General features: G+C 44.9%; 1 protein-coding gene and 1 long non-coding RNA gene across 5 annotated transcripts in view; one reads left to right on the forward strand and one right to left on the reverse strand.

Moving 5' to 3' along the window:
• LOC139361167 (uncharacterized) overlaps nucleotides 1-19,350 on the forward strand; it is a 205,484-nt gene that overhangs the window by 158,583 nt on the left and 27,551 nt on the right. The gene's annotated exons all lie outside the window — the stretch shown is intronic.
• LOC139361166 (disco-interacting protein 2 homolog C-like) overlaps nucleotides 1-19,350 on the reverse strand; it is a 74,144-nt gene that overhangs the window by 23,115 nt on the left and 31,679 nt on the right. Inside the window, exon 4 of one of the 2 annotated variants that reach the window (XM_071089644.1) lies at nucleotides 15,061-19,349. The exons of the other annotated variant lie outside the window; for it this stretch is intronic. Within the exon in view, the coding sequence (XP_070945745.1) occupies nucleotides 19,291-19,349 (59 nt within the window). The 3' untranslated portion in view covers nucleotides 15,061-19,290. Of the gene's footprint in view, nucleotides 1-15,060; nucleotide 19,350 lie in introns of those variants that run through there. 2 annotated transcript variants of the gene reach the window in all.

Raw genomic sequence — 19,350 nt, forward strand, 5'->3', positions numbered from 1 at the left:
TAAAACTCCCTGCAACTTGAAAAGCTGGGTTGTGGTGGATGTGGTTTTGTTTTTACTGTGAGAGACCACAGGATTCTTCTTGGCACTGAAGGGCAATAAGATAATACCCTGTGTGTGTGCTGGTGGCTGTATAAACCGAGCCGCATGTCCTCTTTCGAAGCAGAGAAAGCATGAGGTTTGAGGTAGTGGTTTGGTAACTTTTGGAAAGTCTGTTTGTAGGACTGCACTGCAGAGATTAGGTCAGTCTGAATTAGATTCGAATGATCTGTTCAGACCTTGGGAGCTTTCTGCACAGGGTGTACGCCTGTTCTGGATGTGGTGTAGAAGGAACAGGACTGGGAGGGTTTCTTGCTTCTCAGTCATAGAAATGCCTGCAATTATCACTGTTTGTTGTGGTTCGGGAAGCTATTTCAGGAAGGAAGTGTCCGTTCCAAGGCTGCTGGTTGGCCTTTCATCACCCTGGGGGTCTTGGTGTGGGTCACTGGAGCCGTGACTGCTCACGAGTGGAGCTCTGTCTCTCTCGCTGCCGCGCTGGTAGACAGCTAGTCACCAACACAGTGTGTGTCCCAGTGGCCTTTGAGAAGAATTCTCTACATCATTTTTATACAAGGTCCTTTTTCCTTTCAATGTCAACATCGTGTCTTCTAGCCAAGCGATATGTTCTTGCAGAAACAGGAAGTGTGGCCCAAGTGAGAAATGAGGGAATTGATCCATAACTGCTATCAGTTTTTATAGAGTTGAGCCATTGTAATTTATACACAAACATGTTAAATCTGTAGAAGTGAGTCACGGTGCCAGACCCTCACAAATGCCGAATGTCTACGTGGGACTCTCTTCTATCGGGTCCACATCACAAGAAGAAAAGTCGCTCAAATGCAGCACGGAGTTGACGTGAATCTCTGAAAACTCCATGAATCAGAGTGACTGCTTTCCCAATTGCTGGTCTCCCCATTTGAGGTTGTGAGATTCCCGTTCTGAAGCTCCTTCAATTTCCCAGCATCCATTTCACTCCTTCATGGAGATAACAGACTCACACTGATACCTTGTTCTCAGATTTTCTAATTAGAAAAAGCACATATTTCACAAGAATTGTCCAACTAACTCACTCCTTAGCCTGGGGTAAGCCACATACCTCTTTTCTCTTTAAAATACTCACCTTTCAGAACTCTTGGTAAATTATTTAAGAATAGGAAGGTACCATGACTTTGGCCACAAGCAGTATTATGTATAATGTGCAAGTGAGTTCCTTGAGAGCCATGGTTGCTAAAAACAAATTTTCTCAGAAGAGAAAAATGTAAGCAGTTCTTTACATGATCGTTAATTTTGTTTTGCCTAAATAACATCTTGTCGTTGTACAGGGATACAGGACGTTGCTGAGTATTGACGGGGGCGAGTGGGTTCCGCTGCCCCATTGTGTGATCCTGAATATCGACAGGGGTGAGTGGGTCCTGCTGCCCCACTGTGTGTGACAAGCCCTTTGTTTCTGGCCCGGAAATGTGCCGGCTCCGTCAGTGCATTGGGCTGGTGTTGGCTCCCTTTGTTAGTTTGCATGCGAGGCAAAATCTCACACCTTTCACTCTTATTGACATACAGATGCCAAAGCTTTGAACAAATTCTTACTAAATCAAACCCAGAAATATGTAAAAGAGATAAGAATAAAATGAACACTTAGAGTTTGTTCTCATGATCTGTAGTTTTGCATTGCACATTTGGCTCATCATTCAAAAATCAATGTAATTCACCACATTAACAAAAAATAAAGCAGAAAACCCATTTATTTTATCCTCTCGGTAGACACTGGAAAACATCTGTTGAAATTTAATAGTCCTTATACGAATTTCCTTTCACATCAGGAACAGAAGGGAACTTTCTCCGTTTGATAAAGGCCACTCTTGAGAAACAAGAGCTGTACCCCCTCCTCGGTGGTGGCAGCCGGGAAGCTCTGCCCACAGTCAGGGGTGTCGGGAGCATGGCCATTCTCCGTGCTTCAGGTTCGCATGGTGCGCACTGGGGCCCTCGTCTGTGAAGTGAGTCAGGAGAACTAAGAGGCATAAAGACTTGGAAGCAGGGAGATGCTTGATGTACAGAAGACACAGGGCCTTATTTAGAACATTTTAGGAAATGTACAACCAACCAGAAATGATGTGAATTTTGCAAGCATGCAAGATGGACTCTTCGCAACAGATGTATACAGATGCCCAGTGGCCCATGAGAGGTGCTCACCCAGGGAGTCATTGGGTAAGTACAACTTAAACCCACGAGGTTCCCCTTCACAAGAGTGGAGAAGGGAGGACAGTAGCAGGTGTTGGTGAAGATATGACAGACTGGATCTCAGACGGAAGGAGACTTAAAACGGCACAGCCACTTCAGCAAACTGTGGCAGTTTCTTTAAAATGTGTACACTTACCATATGGCCCAGCAGGTATGCTGTAGACGTTCACCAAGGAGAGCAGAAAATGTGTGTCCTTGTAAAAGAATGCACATTATCTCCAGAGTAAATTGTCATAGCCAAGAACTGGAAACAACATAAATCTCTCTCATCTGGAGAAACATGAGCAAATTCTGATATGTTCATACATTGTCCTAGTTCCCAGCAGGAAAAACGTACAAAATGCTGAAACCAAAACAGACAACGGGGATGAGTTCCAGGAGCCTTGAACTGAGCAGAGAGTGAACACCACGCCGTGGAGTCCATGTGACAACGGAGAATCTATGCGAGTCTCGGGTGACGGAAGAGCGCCAAGAACACTCCTCGAGAATGAACAGTGGCTGTCTCTTGAGGGCTGGGATTGACTGGGAGGGGACTTGTGGGAACTTTGATGCAAAAGATTTGATTAGGGTAATAGATTTCCATTTATCGAAATGTGCCAAGTGTACTCAAGAGCTGAACATTTCACTGTGTATACTTTGTACTCCCTACCTTCCAAAAAAACAATGAAAAAATAATTACAAATGAGCACTGAACTCGATAGATTTTTCACCGTGGTATTAGATAGCAATTCTGAAAGCATTTCTGTATCTCCAGGCTTAAGCAAATAAGCTTAATAAATCAGTGAATATATTGAGTGCTGCAGGTGCCAGGTTTCTTTCTTGGTAAGAGGTAGAAATAAGAAAAGGCCAAAGCCTGGAATGGATCACGTGGGATTAGGTTGCAGCAGGGGGTACAAGTATAAGCTGGTGGCTCCCGACAGATGTAGACAGGGACAGAAGTGCCTGCGGATGGGTGTGGGTGCACATGCGTGTACATGCGTGTGTGTGTTCTACTTGCCGGCAATGCCCAGCAGCACCCGGTGCCCACTCTTAGCTTCTAAACACCGTTCTTCACTAGAAGGAGCCCTGGCCTAAGGGCTGGGGAATCCGGTGTCAAATCTGGGACCAGTTGAGCAACAGAACAAACCATTGTAACTATGAATCATAACCCACGAAGCCAGACTCCATGAGTACATATGGACATACGTAAATGAATGCTGAAAGATAAAATAATTATTTTTCAGTGAATATGGAAGATCTAATGATTTAGAAGGAATGACAGGAAATCTGTGGCTGCTAAAACTAGTAGTGAAGAATTCATGGAAAACAGAATATGCACATAGTGTCAGGGTGTCTCCTCCCAAATCTTAATTTCAACGCGAGAAGTAGCATCTTTGCTTTGGAGGCACTTAGGCACCACCTTCACTGAGTTGCCGTTGTTAACATTGTCACACAGGACAGACTTCGGCGGTGTCCCGGCTAAAATGCATACTCCTGAGTCTAGTCCGGAAGATACCAAAATAAAGGACAAGCTGTAAAATAACTGACCTGTATTCTTTCACATTTCCAATTTCAAGAAACACAAAACCTGAGAAACTTGGATGCTGGACGGGTAAAAATCACATGACAAATCAATTCATGATCCTGGATTGGATCGTAAAAGAGGAAGACAAAGTAAGAAAATTATGGAGACAGTTGACAGCATTTGAAAGTGAACTTTGTATATGACAGTTAAATTTCCGGATCTTGAGGAAAATGAATGTGAGAGCATATCCTTGTGTTTAGGAAATACACTGAAACATTTAGGTATGGAGGGACATAGTATCTGAAATTTATTTTCATTTGACTTAGAAAATTCATGGGGGAGGGGGGAAAGCCGTGATGTAAGATAGGAGCAGTTGGGCCTAAGTTGAGCCTGGTAAGTTATGTGGGAATTCACTACGCTGGTCTTGCAGATTTTCTGTGTCTTTGAAATTACATCCAAAAAGTTTAAAACGGAGAATATGCAAAACAAAAAGCGATTTGTGCAAGTGAGTGGACTGTCACCTCACTGATCCCTTCAGTTTTCGGCCATGAGCCAAGTCAGTCACATAGTGGTTTTTGACCTGGGAATTAGAAATAGTGGCCAGATGACCAGGCTCTTTATCTAGTTAGGGAGAGAAGTGTGCACAAAGGCTGACCAAGACCAAGCAGTGTGGTGAGTTGCTTGTGGGCATGATGCTGAGGGTCTGGGTCCTGTCTGAGGTGGCAGCTTGGGGGGTTTAAGCCAGAAAGCCACGTCCGATTCCCTTTCAGTGGGATCATTCTCGCAGCTTCAGAGAAAACTGCCCCAACTCGTCTTCACTCACGCTGGCCATTTTTGGTGGTGGTGGTTTTATTCTGCTAACACCGTTCTCACTGACAGTTTAGGGCCTTTGAGCGGATTTTTGCCTGTGTCTCGAAGATTCTCGTCTTGATAGCTGGTATGTTTCATTCCTGTTGTTCTGATTCTGTGTTAAGAGGGTTCTTCCCTGGCTTCACAGTTTGGAGTTGCTGCTGCATCTGTCTCTGCTTTAATTCTCTAGTCCATCTATCCACTTGTCTCATCCCTTAACAAGTGGCCTGCGTGAGATGCCATGAGACTGTCTGCCTTATCACCACTGCGACCCCAGCCCATAGGGACTTACAGAGAAGGCATTCAGTGAATGTGTGGAATTAATGTAATGGGTTAATAGCCACAAAAATGTCTTAATGGTTGTTTTAGTCCATTTCCATGCTGCTGATAAAGACATACCCGAAACTGGGAAGAAAAAGATTTAGTTGGCGTTGCAGTTCCGCATGGCTGGGGAGGCCTGAGAATCATGGTGGGAGGCGAAAGGCACTTCTTACATGTCAGCAGCAAGAGAAAACGAGGTAGAAGCAAAAGCGGAAACCCCGATAAGCCATCAGATCTCATGAGACTTATTCACTATCACGAGAATAGCACAGGAAAGACGGGACCCAGTGATTCAGTTACCTCTCCCTAAGTCCCTCCCACGACACATGGGGATTCTGGGATGTAGAATTCAAGTTGAGATTTGGGTGGGGACACAGCCAAACCATATCCATAGCCAACACAGTCCTGGCCCATGGCCGGTGTTGAGCTGAGCTGCGACCGGGGCTGTGTGAGTTGGGGTGCGAGGCGTGCAAACGCCTCTCAGCGGTACAGTGAAAAGATTTGGAGGCTCAAACGTGTGACCTACAAAGAATCTCCAAAGATCAAGGTGCATTCACCCTAAAAAGAAAAATCTCAGTGCAGTTTACACCCAGTGATTGCTTGCGGATATGGATTCTAAAGTATTAAAATGAAAAAAGTCTGTGAATAAATTTTAATGTCTTTACTGGAACTGAAAACACTGATTTTCTTTCCTCACCCACCCATCTGTTGGTGAGTTTCAGAAGGTGGATGAACCGTGCTGCGGGGACAGAGAGGAGGGTGCAGCTTGGCCTCTGGGACCTCAGCTGAGCACTGACTGAGCTCTCTGCGTTTCAGACGTCCACACAGAAGCTGTCCAGGCGGCTCTGGCCAGACACAAAGAGCAGAAGATGGCGGTGCCTATGCCTTCCAAACGCAGGTCCCTGGTCGTGCAGACCTCCATGGACGCCTACACCCCTCCAGGTAAGGGACACGCTCCCCGACGCTGCCTCCTGAACATGCTGGGTGCCTCAGAATTGACCACTAGCCCAGTAGTCGGGTTTCTGCCTTCAAAGTCATGGTGCAGAAATGCAGATTTTGTGAACCAGAAGTCCGAAAACAGTGTATGAAAAGTAACATTATGTATCTGTATAAATACACATTTTTAAGTTTTCATCAAGATTCATACATACGATACATACCAGTAAAATCTCACACAGTTTTATTCATTTAATTCCTTGTAGGGAAAAGGGAAGAGTTCGTAACCCTCCGGGTGGAATTGGACTTTTCTTCTGATTAGGCTGGTGCATGCGTGTTCTCAAATCTTCAGATAAGTGTGCTATATTGTTGGATTGTTTTAGAACAAGCGAATTGGACAGTTTAGGCAGCTACCCGAATCAGGTCATAAACTTTGCCTGCAAGGTGCCAGCTAGTGTTTTAATTCCTGCAGGCCATAAGGTCTCTCACAACCACTCAACTCTGCCCTCTGCCATGGGCGATAGCAAATGCGTATGGCTGTGTACCCAGAAAACTTTATTTACAAGAACAACGGACCAGATTTGGTGCACGGACCTGCCAACCCCTGATCTAAATTACTGAAGGTAATAGCCAATTTATATTTCTGCTATATAATACTGCTTTTCTTTAATCTTGAATTTTACATAGCTACCCTAATTCTCCATTTTCTCTGCCCAAATAATTATAAACTACATTACATGATCTTCACACCCAAGTAAAGCAGAAAGTTTAGTTATCCAGATACTTGTTAGAGACACGGATTGAACCTATGCTATTTGGTGTTTAGTTTCTGTGATTTTGATTCCAACATTATTCATGCCGTTGTTGCAAGCTTGTCTTCTCAAAGGACCTGAATCGCCTTACATCCCACGTTGAAGCTACATATACAACATTTGGGGGAGTATTTTTACTTCTGAAGTTTAGCTTAGTCTTGGCAAGCAGTGAGACAGAAGGACGTGCTTCAGATCAGAGCTGAGGTCAAGCGTACGTCCACATGACTGCAAGCAGCTCCTGAGTTTCACCTTTACATACCTTTACAAACGAAGGTACTGGAATTTAAAGGACAGAACTTAGAGTGCATCACTTTGGGTTTTCGTTGCTTTTTGTTTTGAGACAAGGTCTTGCTCTGTCACCAAGGTTGGAATTCAGCATCATGATGGCAGCTCTTGGCTCACTGCAGCTGTGACCACCTGGGCTCATGCGGTCCTTCCACTTCAACCTCAGGCAGCTGGGACCCCAGGTGCTCGCCACCACACCCAACTAATTTTTAAGTGTTTGTAGAGACAGGGTGTTCCTATGTTGTTTCTGTTTCTCATTGACACATGACGTGTTCTTCATGTAAAGAACGCAGTGCCAGCCAGGCAAGGGAGTGAATGCCATGCTAGCAAGTTGTTGACAAGGGAGCCCTTTCTGCCAACGTGCTCCCTTGGGCTCCTCCCTTTCCTTATTTTAAATTAAGCCACAGCACATAATGAAGGGCTGGGCACGATAGCTCATGCCTATAACTCCAGTAATTTGGGAACCCAGGGCAGGTGTATGGCTTGAGCCCAAGGGTTCAAGGTCAGCCTGGACAACATGGCAAAATGTACAGAAATGCCTTTTGTACATCTTGTCTTCACCAAAAGTACAAAAAATTAGCTGAGCCTGGTGGTGTGCACCTGTAGTCCCAGCTACTTGGGAGGCTGAGGTGGGAGAATCACTTGAGCCCAGGAGGCAGAGGTTGCTGTCAGCTGAGATGGCACCACTGCACTCCAGCTGGGGCAACAGAACAAGACCCCCATCTCGATAATAAATACAGACTCTTTAGAAATGATTAGGCCAGGCATGGTGGCTCATGCCTCTAACCTCAGCAGTTTGGGAAGCCAAGGCAGGCAGATTGCTTGAGTTCCCAGCATTTGAGACTAGCCTGGGCAACATTCCAAAGCCCATCCCTACAAAACATACAGAAATCAGCCGGGAATGGTGGTGTGTGCCTGTGGTCCCAGCTGCTTGGGAGGCTGGGATGGGAGAATCACCTGGGCTGGGGGAGGTTGAGGCTGCAGGGAGCCATGATCGTGCCACTGCACTCCAGCCTGGGCAACAGAGCTAGACCCTATCTCAAAAAATAAAATGCTTAATCCTGTTTCTTTAGTTTATAATTTGCAAAAACTTATGGAAAAAAATTGCATTTGTATGTGTTCTTTGTGTAACTAACAACATGGACGTAAAAGGATAACCCACTTGAAATATTTTAAGCCAAATTTTTGGCATTAACCAGTATGTAAGGCAACAGGCATTTTTCTTGACCACTTGTTATAAGAGAAATGACTTTGAAATGAAAGAAGCATTGCGGTTATTTGCTTATTTCTCGTATTGAATCCAACCGCTGAGAAATGTTACTGGGTCATGCATGATGGATAACTTAATTGTCTGCAAAATATAAAAGAATATTTGAAATGTTATTTTTGTGAAATGTTTGGATTTATTTGACTAACATTTTTATATAAACCATAAAGCATCCTTTGTAAATTTTCATCAGGAGTCCTCTTGGTATCACATGGGGCAGTTTTGTAAAATCATAAATGTCAATATCATAAAATTTTTTTACTCCCAGCCTATTTTGTGCTTAGCGATAGTTTGCATGTTTATTACCGTAGTTACTAGGTCCAAATCTTAGCTGCATTTTCTTACCTAGTTTTCTTGGTTGCTGGTAACAGTGTTTAGATCTTACTCAGTTTCATTGCCCTTCAGAGAATGTTCTTGAAGTTTATCTTCTATGAAATGACTGGCTGCTGACCTGGCTCGTAGTTTCTGGAGAAACTCTCATTAGGATTGTGGCAACACTAATATTCTATGGGTGAAACTTTCCTTTAGTTTTCAAATGTAAAGATACAGGAATAATTTGCCAAAACTTGTTCTAGCCATGATGAGGGAACAGGGACCGAAGTCACACATCTGCCACAAACAACTGTAAAGCTGCACAAAACGAATGAGGTGGCTGTTTTTAGTCTGTGACCACAGCTGTGCCAGCCAGAACCTGAGGGCAAGGGCAGGAGAATGAATGAGACGCACCCACAGTACACTTGTCCTCCGGAGTACACCTGCAGATCGTGGCACCGAGAGCTCAGGTGTGGGCGGAGCATGGCCCTCCTACCAGGTCCAGGAGGGGGAGATTGGTGGGTGCAGGATTGGAGCTCTCCACAGATTCACACCAACAGCGAATCCAACCAAGCCTGCCCATGTCACGATGACCCAGCAGTGCCTGTGCTAGCTGCTAAAACAGGAGCTGCAAAGCTTCAGAGGAAGGTTAGGGATCCTGAGTGTGCTCAACAAGTTACCCACAATGTGTAATATTCAGCAAATCATCACTGCATACACAGAGAAACAGGAGGTAGAATCTGTGGTCAAGAAAAAGGCAGTAAAATAGCGCACACACATGCAGGGTGGTCTCTGTCACTCACCACATGCGGCAGCTGAGCACATGAAGTGCGCCCGGTCTGAAGTGGATTTGCTGCGTGAAAGACATGCTAGTTACTATAAAAAATAGAAAATACTGTATTTGTGTATATATGTATATTTTATATATATATATATATATATTATATATATATATATATATTTTTTTTTTTTTTTTTGAGACGGAGTCTTGCTCTGTCGCCCAGGCTGGAGTGCAGTGGCGTGATCTTGGCTCACTGCAAACTCCGCCTCCCGCGTTCATGTTATTCTCCTGCCTCAGCTTCCCAAGTAGCTGGGATTACATGCACCCGCCACAACGCCTGGCTAACTTTTTGTATTTTTAGTAGAGATGGGGTTTCACCGTGTTACCCAGGATGGTCTCGATCTCCTGATCTCGTGATCCACCCGCCTCGGCCTCCCAAAGTGCTGGGATTACAGACTTGAGCCACCGCATCTGGCCTATTTGTATTTCTTATTGAAAGTATAGTATGAGCATTTTGAGTTAAAAATATACTAGTTTATATATTTATATGAGGCTACAAGGAAGGTTTCAAGTTCTATAACAGGACTCTCAATTCTGTTGGAAAGTGCCAGTCTAGATGTCTGATACAGCAGAAAACTGAGTTTTTAAATCTATAATTATAAATATTTAGGGAATCAAAGTACAACGTGTTAGAGAATGAAAACGTTTTAATTCTTGAGCCAGAGGAAGGGCAAACACTTTTCACTATAATGGAGTTGGGGAATTTCAGGTTCCGTACATGATAATCTTGAGAATTGTCACTCCTTCCTCACAGGTAAAAATCTGAGCAAACTGAAAAATCAGCAGTTCTTAAACCTGCAAGAGAAGTGAGGTTACCGGCAAGCCACTGTCTGTAGATTGGCTGGACAGGTAAAGCAGATGAATCACCATACACTGGAGCACAATGCTCCAAGGAACCAAAGCTGGGATTGGAAACCCTGAACTGGAATTGACAAATTGCTGCAGTGAGCTGTGGCCACGTCTGAGAGTTAAAACCTCCAGGAGGCCTGTGCCTATGGGTCTCATGCTTTTGTGAGTTGTATCATCAGAAGCTCAATCAGGTTCTCGAAGTAAACATCAGAGAAAAATCCCCTCATACTTACTACAGGGGAAAGAGAATAGGAATCATTTTTCAATATGCAAGTGCACTCTTCACTAGGTCCACCTTCCTGAGAAGCTAGTTAAGTGGAGACTAACCTGGTGGGATTTTATCAGAGCCTTCTGACCTGGGAGAAAGGGAAATACCCAACTCCAACCTCCAGAGCTGAAAAGCAAAAAAGAACGGAGTATCCAAGCACTATGGGACTTCCACAGAGGCATAAAATATGCATAACGGTAATACAAGGGGGAAGAAAGAGGAACAGAAGAAATATTTGTAACAGTAATAGCTGAATTTCCTCAGATTAATGCCAGACACCAAACCATAGATCCAGGAAGCTCAAACACCTAGATTCTCTTAAATATTGTAATATGTAATATTTAAAATAGTTATAATTACAATGTAATAATACATTTGTGATATTAAATATTACAATTACTTAAAATGCAAACTAGAAACAAATTGTTTCTAAAAACCAAGAAGTGTGGATTCTATGAAGCTGATTTCTTTTATTCTCTCTATTCTTAATTCTAAGCCTTTCAAAGAATAAAGTACTCTCACATTAATAAACTACAGGCGAAACAAATACAAATGAGGCCGCCCTCTGTGACACGGAAGGCCCTATGACCTATTCCACCTCTTCTAACACCAAGTGTGCGGTTTCTCTCACCCCCTCTGGACACCAACTGTGTATTCTACAACTGAACTCAGGTCTGAAATTAGGGCAGACCGCACAGGTCAAGGTCTCAGACCCATGAGACAGCCCCCACTTCACCAATGGCAAGTTTCAGGTCTCCCTTGTTTCTGACCGACCACCTAAAAATCAGGCTTGCCATGTCCTCCTAACTTGCCAGACTGGCTCATGGCACCCAGGGCAACACCTTTACCTACTGTCACCAGTTCACTATGAAGGACCTGTGAACAGCCAGATGAAGAGGTGCATTGCTCCAGGCCTGGGGGGCGGGGGCGGGTTGCAAGTGCAAGTGCTTCTGTCCCTGGGGAGTGGGAATACTGCCCTCCCAGAATGTCAAGGTTTTCCCCAACCTGCAAGCTCTCCAACCCCCACCATTTAGGGTTTTCTAGAGGGGTCACTATAGACATGGTTGATGACATCTTTGGCTATTGGGGATTGACTCAGCTCCAGCCCTCTCCCTCCAGGTGAGAGATTGGGTTGGAGACTGACAGATCCAGCCCTCTAGTCTGAACCCCAGACCCACCCTGAGGCTGCCTAAGGGTCCCCAGCTCGCAGGCCTGTCCTGAGTAAACAAAGGCACTCTGACACTCTGAAGATTCCAAGGGTCTTAGACCCTCTGTGCCCAGAACCAGATGAAGACCAAATAGCTACGTCTCCTTGGATGGCACAATCACAAGCTCTCATCAGCTGACGGTCCGGGACAGGTGTGCTGAGAGAGCTTTGCTGTGGCCCTGTTGCTGGGAATCTTTGTTTTCAATCCTTGCTGGGGCAACAGATGCTTTCTGGTCATTCCCCCAAGCTGGCTGAATTTACAGTCTTTTCCGTTTGATTCCACTGTTCTGGCCCAGTTCTTCTGAAGCCTCTTTCAACATCGTTGCCTCACCTGGGCGCTGAGATCCTGTGGCCCTCACCCAGCAGGAGATACGGATGCCAGGATCCGGCTACCCTACTTCCAGTTGGATTGTGAAGAAGCCGGCCCTAAGCCTGCCCTTCCTAGGTCTCTTTCATGCCAGAAATGAGACGTTTTATTTGTATTTCATTTTAGGTCGATACGATGACACACAAATTGGAGTTGGCCAGTTCACTGGCCAGGCACCTGACTCTTCTGGATAAGAAGAGTCTGGATAAGAAACAGGCCCCACACTGCCAGGACACAGAAGGGCAGCCTCGGTCCCCACGGGGTCTTGACAGAAAACCACAGCTCCCGCAACTGCAGGAATTCTAGATTTTCACTCAGAAGAAAATGCCACCCAGGAGTACCCACCCCGATTACTTTTCTCAAAAGTGGTTTTGCAAAGGCTCAGAAGAAAAGTCAGGACACAGGGCGCCAGCCAGCCCCACCTTCCCAAAATCACTTGCCCCGGGGCCACCCACCTGCAATCAAACTGTTAGAGATGGGTTTTTCTTCTCAGCTGTTACCAGAGCAAATATTCCTGGAGAAGCATGCATTCGAGTAGGGTGCCTCTCTACAGAGGTCCTGGAGAGTGAGGCTTCAGCAAGTCACTGGCCAGGGACCCCGGGAACTTCACAGTTGGGGGGCTGGAGGGTAGAGGGGGCAGAACCCTAACGGTGGGTGAGTTGAAAATGGAAGAGCATTCTTCACCTCAGAGTCTCCTGGGGCCTTTCCCTTCAGGAACTGAAGGGGTGAGGAGGGCTGTGCAGTCTCAGAGAGGTGATACCTGGGCTTTGAGAGCCGACGCATCTGTCCCCAGAGCTGGGCAGCCGCCTGCCCAACCCACCCTGTAATAACTGGAGTCCTTTGTCCCCACCCAGCGCCAGTCTGGGGGTCTGGTGCACACTGTACTTGATCGACCCATCCCATACATGAAGTGCTGATGTCACTTTCGTACTTCAACTGCCCCCCCCAAAGTATACCTTCCGGACACTGGAAAAAAGACAGCCCTTGATGTAGCCCCAAGTCCTCTGCTCTCCATGAAGCTCCTGAGGGCGACTGCAGCATGGCGAGCAGGGAGCCCCGGGCTTCTTGATAAAAGTGTAAAATGAAGCTCTGTCTGAAAGGACCCCCATCTGTTAGATTTGGAAAACATCTAAAGGCCGTTTGCTTTTCACAATGACTAGACTCTTAGGAATGTATTCTAAGGAAAGGCAGAAGATATGGAGAAACAAATTCAAGAATATTCTTTGCAGCAATAGCCAGGGAGGAAGGGAGGGAGAGAGAAGAAAGAAAGAGAGGAAAAGGGGAACAGAGAAACAGGCAGACGAGACAGACAAGAGAAACAGAGACAGAGAGCGCACCTAGCTCGTTTTCAACTTGACCTCCTGGGAGAATCTAGCAGGATAATAGAATCCTCAGCACACTCTTGTACTGGGGCAGCAAAGTTTCCCAAACTACAAGGTAACAAATGCTAAGACTGGAGAAGCTGTGCACGTTCTTTTCCAGCTCCTTTTTGCAGCATCAGCAGAATGGGGCAGGTTGCTGCGTTCATTCTAAAAATCAAAACTGCAAAGGAACCAGCTGCAGAGATGGGGGTGGGAAGGCAGATGTTCTCTTGCTGACTGAGCTCACGCCCCGGAGAGCGCCAGCGCCTAACGCCCCCTCCACAGGTTCCACGGAGGACACAGGAGAGAGTGCGGCCATGTGAAGAGCAGCCTCACATTTCTATGGCTCCCTCTCTCTATGAGCTGTATCCCATGAGTCCTGCTCGCTCCCCTCGGTCCCGATGCCCTAGCCGTCAGCATCTCTGCCAATCTTCATGAAAGAGCCTGTTGCACCACAGTCCAGCAGGGCCACAATATTCAGAATGAAAATTGTAATGATCACTCTTCTGACTGCAAAATCCCAAGAGTCAGAGAACTTCTCTCACTAAAGGAGAGGGGCAGGGCGGGGCAGGGCGGGGCGGGGCAGGGCGGGGCGGGGCGAGCTGGACAGAGAGAAGCTGCCCTGGCTGTTGGGTGCTGAAAACTGTGACACCGCCTGGCACCAGCGATGAGGGACTCACGCTCGACCCCAGAGGCGGCTCGTCCACGAAGAATAACAAGGGGCCACCGTGGGTCTCCCTCAGGCTTCCAGCTGTCGGGAAATCTTATCTAATCACCCACCTTGCCATGCTACCTGCTCACCTGCATTCTGTAGAAGTAGTAACGCATCATTCACGTCCCAGCAGGCCAAGTGCGCAGGAAAATGAGGCCAACAAGTAGAAAACCATGACCGTAGAAGGCAATGGCACGTGAACTGAGCTTTCTGGGTTGTGTGTCCTTGTGGTGATAAACACAGTCCTAACTGAGCTGAACACCAGAATGAAAACGAACCTTCCTCCGTGCTGAAGTCGGAAGAGGTGTGCTTGGCTATCCGCAGTGCCTGCCTGTTTGGGCGGTGATTACTGCAGGTCACACGTGCTGTACAGGAGGAGGGCAGTGAACTCTGGAGCCAGGCTGGCCGGGTGCAAGTCCCAGCTCCATGGCCAGCTCTGTGATCTGGGACAATTCACCTATGTCCTCCGCCTCTCGATTTCCTCCTCTGTAAAAGGGGGGTAATAGTCGCATCTATCTGAAAGGGCTTTGTGAGAATTAAACGACCTTGTAAATGTAAGGGGCTGAGAACAGTATCTGTTCTTGGTGAGCAGAAGGATGACCAGGAGGTGACCAGCAAAATACACCTTTCGAAGCCTCAATACTGTTCCGTAGTGAGCAAAGACACAGCTCCTCTACGCACGAAGCCATTAATAGTCGATCCTGGCAGGCAGAGTGCAGATTCCTTCGAATCAGAAATTTGAACTCTGGCAAACCACTGCTGTACTGCTTGAGTAAATCTTAGGATTTGTTAATGGTAAAGTAGTCTACAAAAACAGAAACAGTCTGAAGGAGTTTGAGAGGGTGTGGGCTCAGCTGCAACCTCTCCTCCCAAGGCTGTTGGTCAACATCATCTCCAGCCCTGTGGAAAGACAGCGGCAGTGAAGAAAATGTCGGACAAACATTTGGTGTGTTTGTACACTTCTGCCAGAAATCCTAAATGCTTTGCATGTTTCAGCTAATAATTCATTAAAATGGATTATGCTGACCATTTTATAACCTACTTCACTGCTCTCCTGTCTAAATCCATCCCTTTGTGACACATTTTTTACACTTGGCTCATTTTTTCAATTGTGTTTGTTGTCTTACCCCCATGTAAAGGATAAACGTGCATGTTTATGTTGATTTGACTGAGACAGCTAATGCTACATATGTCTCTGTTCCTTGAAAGTTGACTTGTGATGGTGTCATTTAAGTCTCTTCTTTTTCCCCTTGAGTCAGCAAAATATTCCATGTTACTTTGAGCAAAACTTGCTCACTAGTGTTATGGAGGGTATAAAAGCAAATGGAATAAGTTTCCTGCCTTCAGGAGGATTGAAATCTCAAAGTCGGTATGACAGCATGGATGGGAGTCAGCTCAGTTTGCAGCTTTTAAAACATGTTGGAATCTTTCCTCTGCCACTTTTAATGGTGAGACCCTGAGCCAATCACTTCCACAAGCATCTGGCACTCCATTATGACATGGAAGTAAAAAGAGCAATCTTGACAAAATTGTGATGACTACAGACATGTACCTAACCTCTTATTTACCACCTCCCGATAGAAGATATTGTAACTCATCCCATTTGAGAGCTGGTGGTGATCACCCCATCCTGTGAGATTCAAGTATAATTATCTGGAATCCCCCATCTTCAGGTGAGGAAGACCCAGCAGCCCTCACAATGTCTTCTGGAAACTGGATTTTGTTTGAAGGGTGAACTGACTCCAAGTTTCTTCTGTTTTCACGTATTGTCCTTCCTACGTGTCTCCTGGGGTTTTTCCCTACCTCCCAATCTACATTAACCTGATGGTAACAGCCAGCTATGTTTTCTAGAATTCCCCTAAATGGACTCATGCCAAATACTGAATACAGTAGATTGGGAGGGTTCATTAAATCACGATAGAGCATCCTAAAGAAGGAAAGTAGACACCTTTGTTCTTAAAGGGTCTTCAGCCATCCCACCCTGGAAAAGGTTGCTGATTGTCTCTTCTCCTCAGGCAGTCTTGTTACTATGCATCTTTTTTTTTTTTTTTTTTTTTTTTTTTTTTTTTTTTTTTTGAGATGAAGTCTCGCTCTGTCACTCAGGCTGGAGTGCAGTGTCATGATCTTGGCTCACTGCAACCTCCATCTCCCAGGTTCAAGTGATTCTCCTGCCTCAGCCTCCCGAGTAGCTGGACTACAGGTATGTGCCACCACACCCAGCTAATTTTTGTATTTTTGGTAGAGACAGGGGTTCACAATATTGGTCAGACTGGTCTTGAACTCTTGACCTCGTGATTCATCCACGTTGGCTTCCCAATGTGCTGGGATTACAGGCGTGAGTCACCGCACCCGGCCTCCATCACTTTTTATGCCTCGTCTTCATCCTTACAGCTGCTCCTTCCTAGGGGCCTCAACTCCCAACCCCGGAGTTAGGGTCACAACTGTCCATCTTCATGTAACACAGCTTAGTTCCCCTTCTCCTCCCCACCGTGCCCTATGGGCTGCTTTTCTACAACCAGAATGGAGACCCAGGGAGAGCTGCTAAACTAAGACAGTTCTCACCCCTGGGAGAAAAAATCTACTTCCCAGTTCTCAGTCCTGCTAAACTATTGTTGAGATAAAGAAGGACCATGATAAATCCTATTGGCTAAGAGAAGAACGTTCTCCAGGTTGCCGTAGGATAAGAGAGGAGGTGACAGAATCTGCAGCCATTTGGTCGAATATGTGATATGTGAGTCATTCTGAGGAATACGTTAAAATTCTGTAGTCAGATCTTTCAAAATGGTATTTCCAGTAGAGGGAATAATGTAACAAAAAACCCAGGCAGAAAACAAATAAGTCTGTGTGGAGAAGAACAATAATGTGATATGAACGAAGGGTTCGGTGTCATGAGTGAGAAATGGCTGACCGAAAGTAGGGAGATGCAGAGAGGAAAATACCACGGGAAAGCTGAACATCACATTAAGTGATTTCGGTGATTCTGCCTGCAGTGCAAATATTTTGGGCTCTGAAGTGAAGTCATCAAAAGGTTTACGTCTGTAATGGAGGATTGGTCTAGATAGCCTTTCAGATCCCACTCGGCTTTGAGATCCTTGATTCCGGGTCACACCTGCGGGTCTGGAGGGCAGTTCTGCAGGGTCATGAAGGAAGGATTCCAGGAGGCTGGAACACGAAGGACATTCAGGTGACCACATCAAGAGATCAAGTGGGGTAACAAGAGCCTGAACTAAAAGGAATGCAGTGTAAATATGAAGAAGAAAGAGGAAATGGGAAACTGATTAGAAACGATAAGTAGAGAAAAAGGGGAACGTGTGATTCCAAGGTTTAGAACAGTATTTGTAAGTTACAGTCCCACAACTTCTTGCATAAACAGGATCTAAGAGAGTCATTTTAAGAAGAATAGCAAACTTCCAAGTTCCACTGAAAGACACCAGCATCTCTGTGGAGTGAATTGGGGAAAGAGAATGAAGAAGTCTGTTCAACTTTTAGACCCACAAAATGTGAATTGAATTGCATGAGTGACACCAACAATGTGAAGATATTTAACAGGAGCTCTTTTTTCTCTTTTTGGCCTACGGTATTTAATCCTTCTATCATCATTATCGTCCTTTCTCTAATTTAATGTCTCTGAACCTTTATTCAAAAATCCACTATGTATATGTAACGTGTTTGTGAGATTATTACTAGACCCTCTAGGAGGTTTCATTAACCCAGTTTTCTCTTATTATAGCAATACCACACTATCTTTATAGTTCAGGTAAGTCCTCCACCGTTTTTTTCCAAGTTGCCTTAGCTCTTTTGGGTTCTTTAAATTTCCGGACATATTTTGGAATCCGCTAGTTCATTTCTACTGAAAATAAAAATAAAAATAAAATCATGCTGGGATTTTGATTGGAATTGCATTAAACCTCTGATCCACAAGCGCAGAACTGACATCTTAACAATATTGAGCCTGCTGATCCATGAACACAGTATATCACTTCATTTATTTAGTTCTTTAATTTATCTCAGCATCACTGCCTGCTTTTCAGTGTATAGATCTTACACATCTTTTGTCAGCTTTAGTCTGAAGGATTTCATGTTTTGATGTGCTATAAATAAGATTGCTTTGTAAATTTCCATTTCCAATTATTTCTTTGCCAGTGTATGAAGAAATAAATATTGCTTATGTGTTTAGCTTGTATCTTGCAAACTTTCCAAACTCACTTATTAGTAAGTAATTTATTATTATTAGTTTTAGTGGCTTTTTGTGATTTCAGCAGATTTTCCACACAGGTGATCATGTCACCTGCAGATACAGATAGTTTTAAATCTTATTTTCTAATAAGGGTGCATTTTATATATTTCAACTTGCCTTATTGCACTGACTAGACTCCAAAAATAATGCTGAAAAGCAGTGAGAAAAAAGTCATCAGGTGGGATGGTAAATACAGCCCTTGTTCTTCCATTTTGACCTGAAGCACCCAGTGTGATCATTTTCTCCTTTGATTTTTCTGAGGACTTTTTGTTTCCTTTTTTTCCTTTATTTTTTAAAAACACACTTTATCTTTTAGGCAGTTTCACGTTCACAGAAAAATTGAGGGAAAGGTGCAGAGAGTCCTTCTATATGCCTTCCCTTCCCCCACGTGCACAGCCTCCCCCACTAACAACACTCCTGCCCAGAAGGAGCATTTGTAATAATGGAAGGACCTACATTGACATATTGTCACCCAGAGTCCACAGTTTACATGAGGGCTCTGTCTTGGTGCTGGTTCTATGGGTTTGAACAAATATGTCATGACATGTGTCCACCATGATAGCATCGTACAGAGCAGTTGCACTAAAATCCTAAAAATCTCCGTGTTCACCTTATCATCTCTCCCTCTTCCCAACACCTGAGAACCACGAATATTTTCACTCCATAGTCTGGCCTTTTTCGGAATGTCCTTTAGTTGGAAGCTTACAGTATTTCAGAATGTCCTTTAGTTGGAAGCTTACGGTATTTAGTCTTTTCCGATGGGCCTCTTTTGTGTAGCCGTGCATGTTTAAAGTTCCCTACGTGTCTTTTCATGGCTTGACAGCTCACTTCCTTTCAGTGCTAAAGAATATGCCATTGTTTGGATATATCACAGGTTATTTATCCACTCACCTAGTGAAGAACATTTTGGTTTCTTCGTTGCCTCCAAGTTTGAGCAATTATGAATAAAGC

The sequence above is a fragment of the Macaca nemestrina genome (genome assembly GCF_043159975.1).
Source record: "Macaca nemestrina isolate mMacNem1 chromosome 13 unlocalized genomic scaffold, mMacNem.hap1 SUPER_13_unloc_1, whole genome shotgun sequence".
Taxonomy (NCBI): domain Eukaryota; kingdom Metazoa; phylum Chordata; class Mammalia; order Primates; family Cercopithecidae; genus Macaca; species Macaca nemestrina.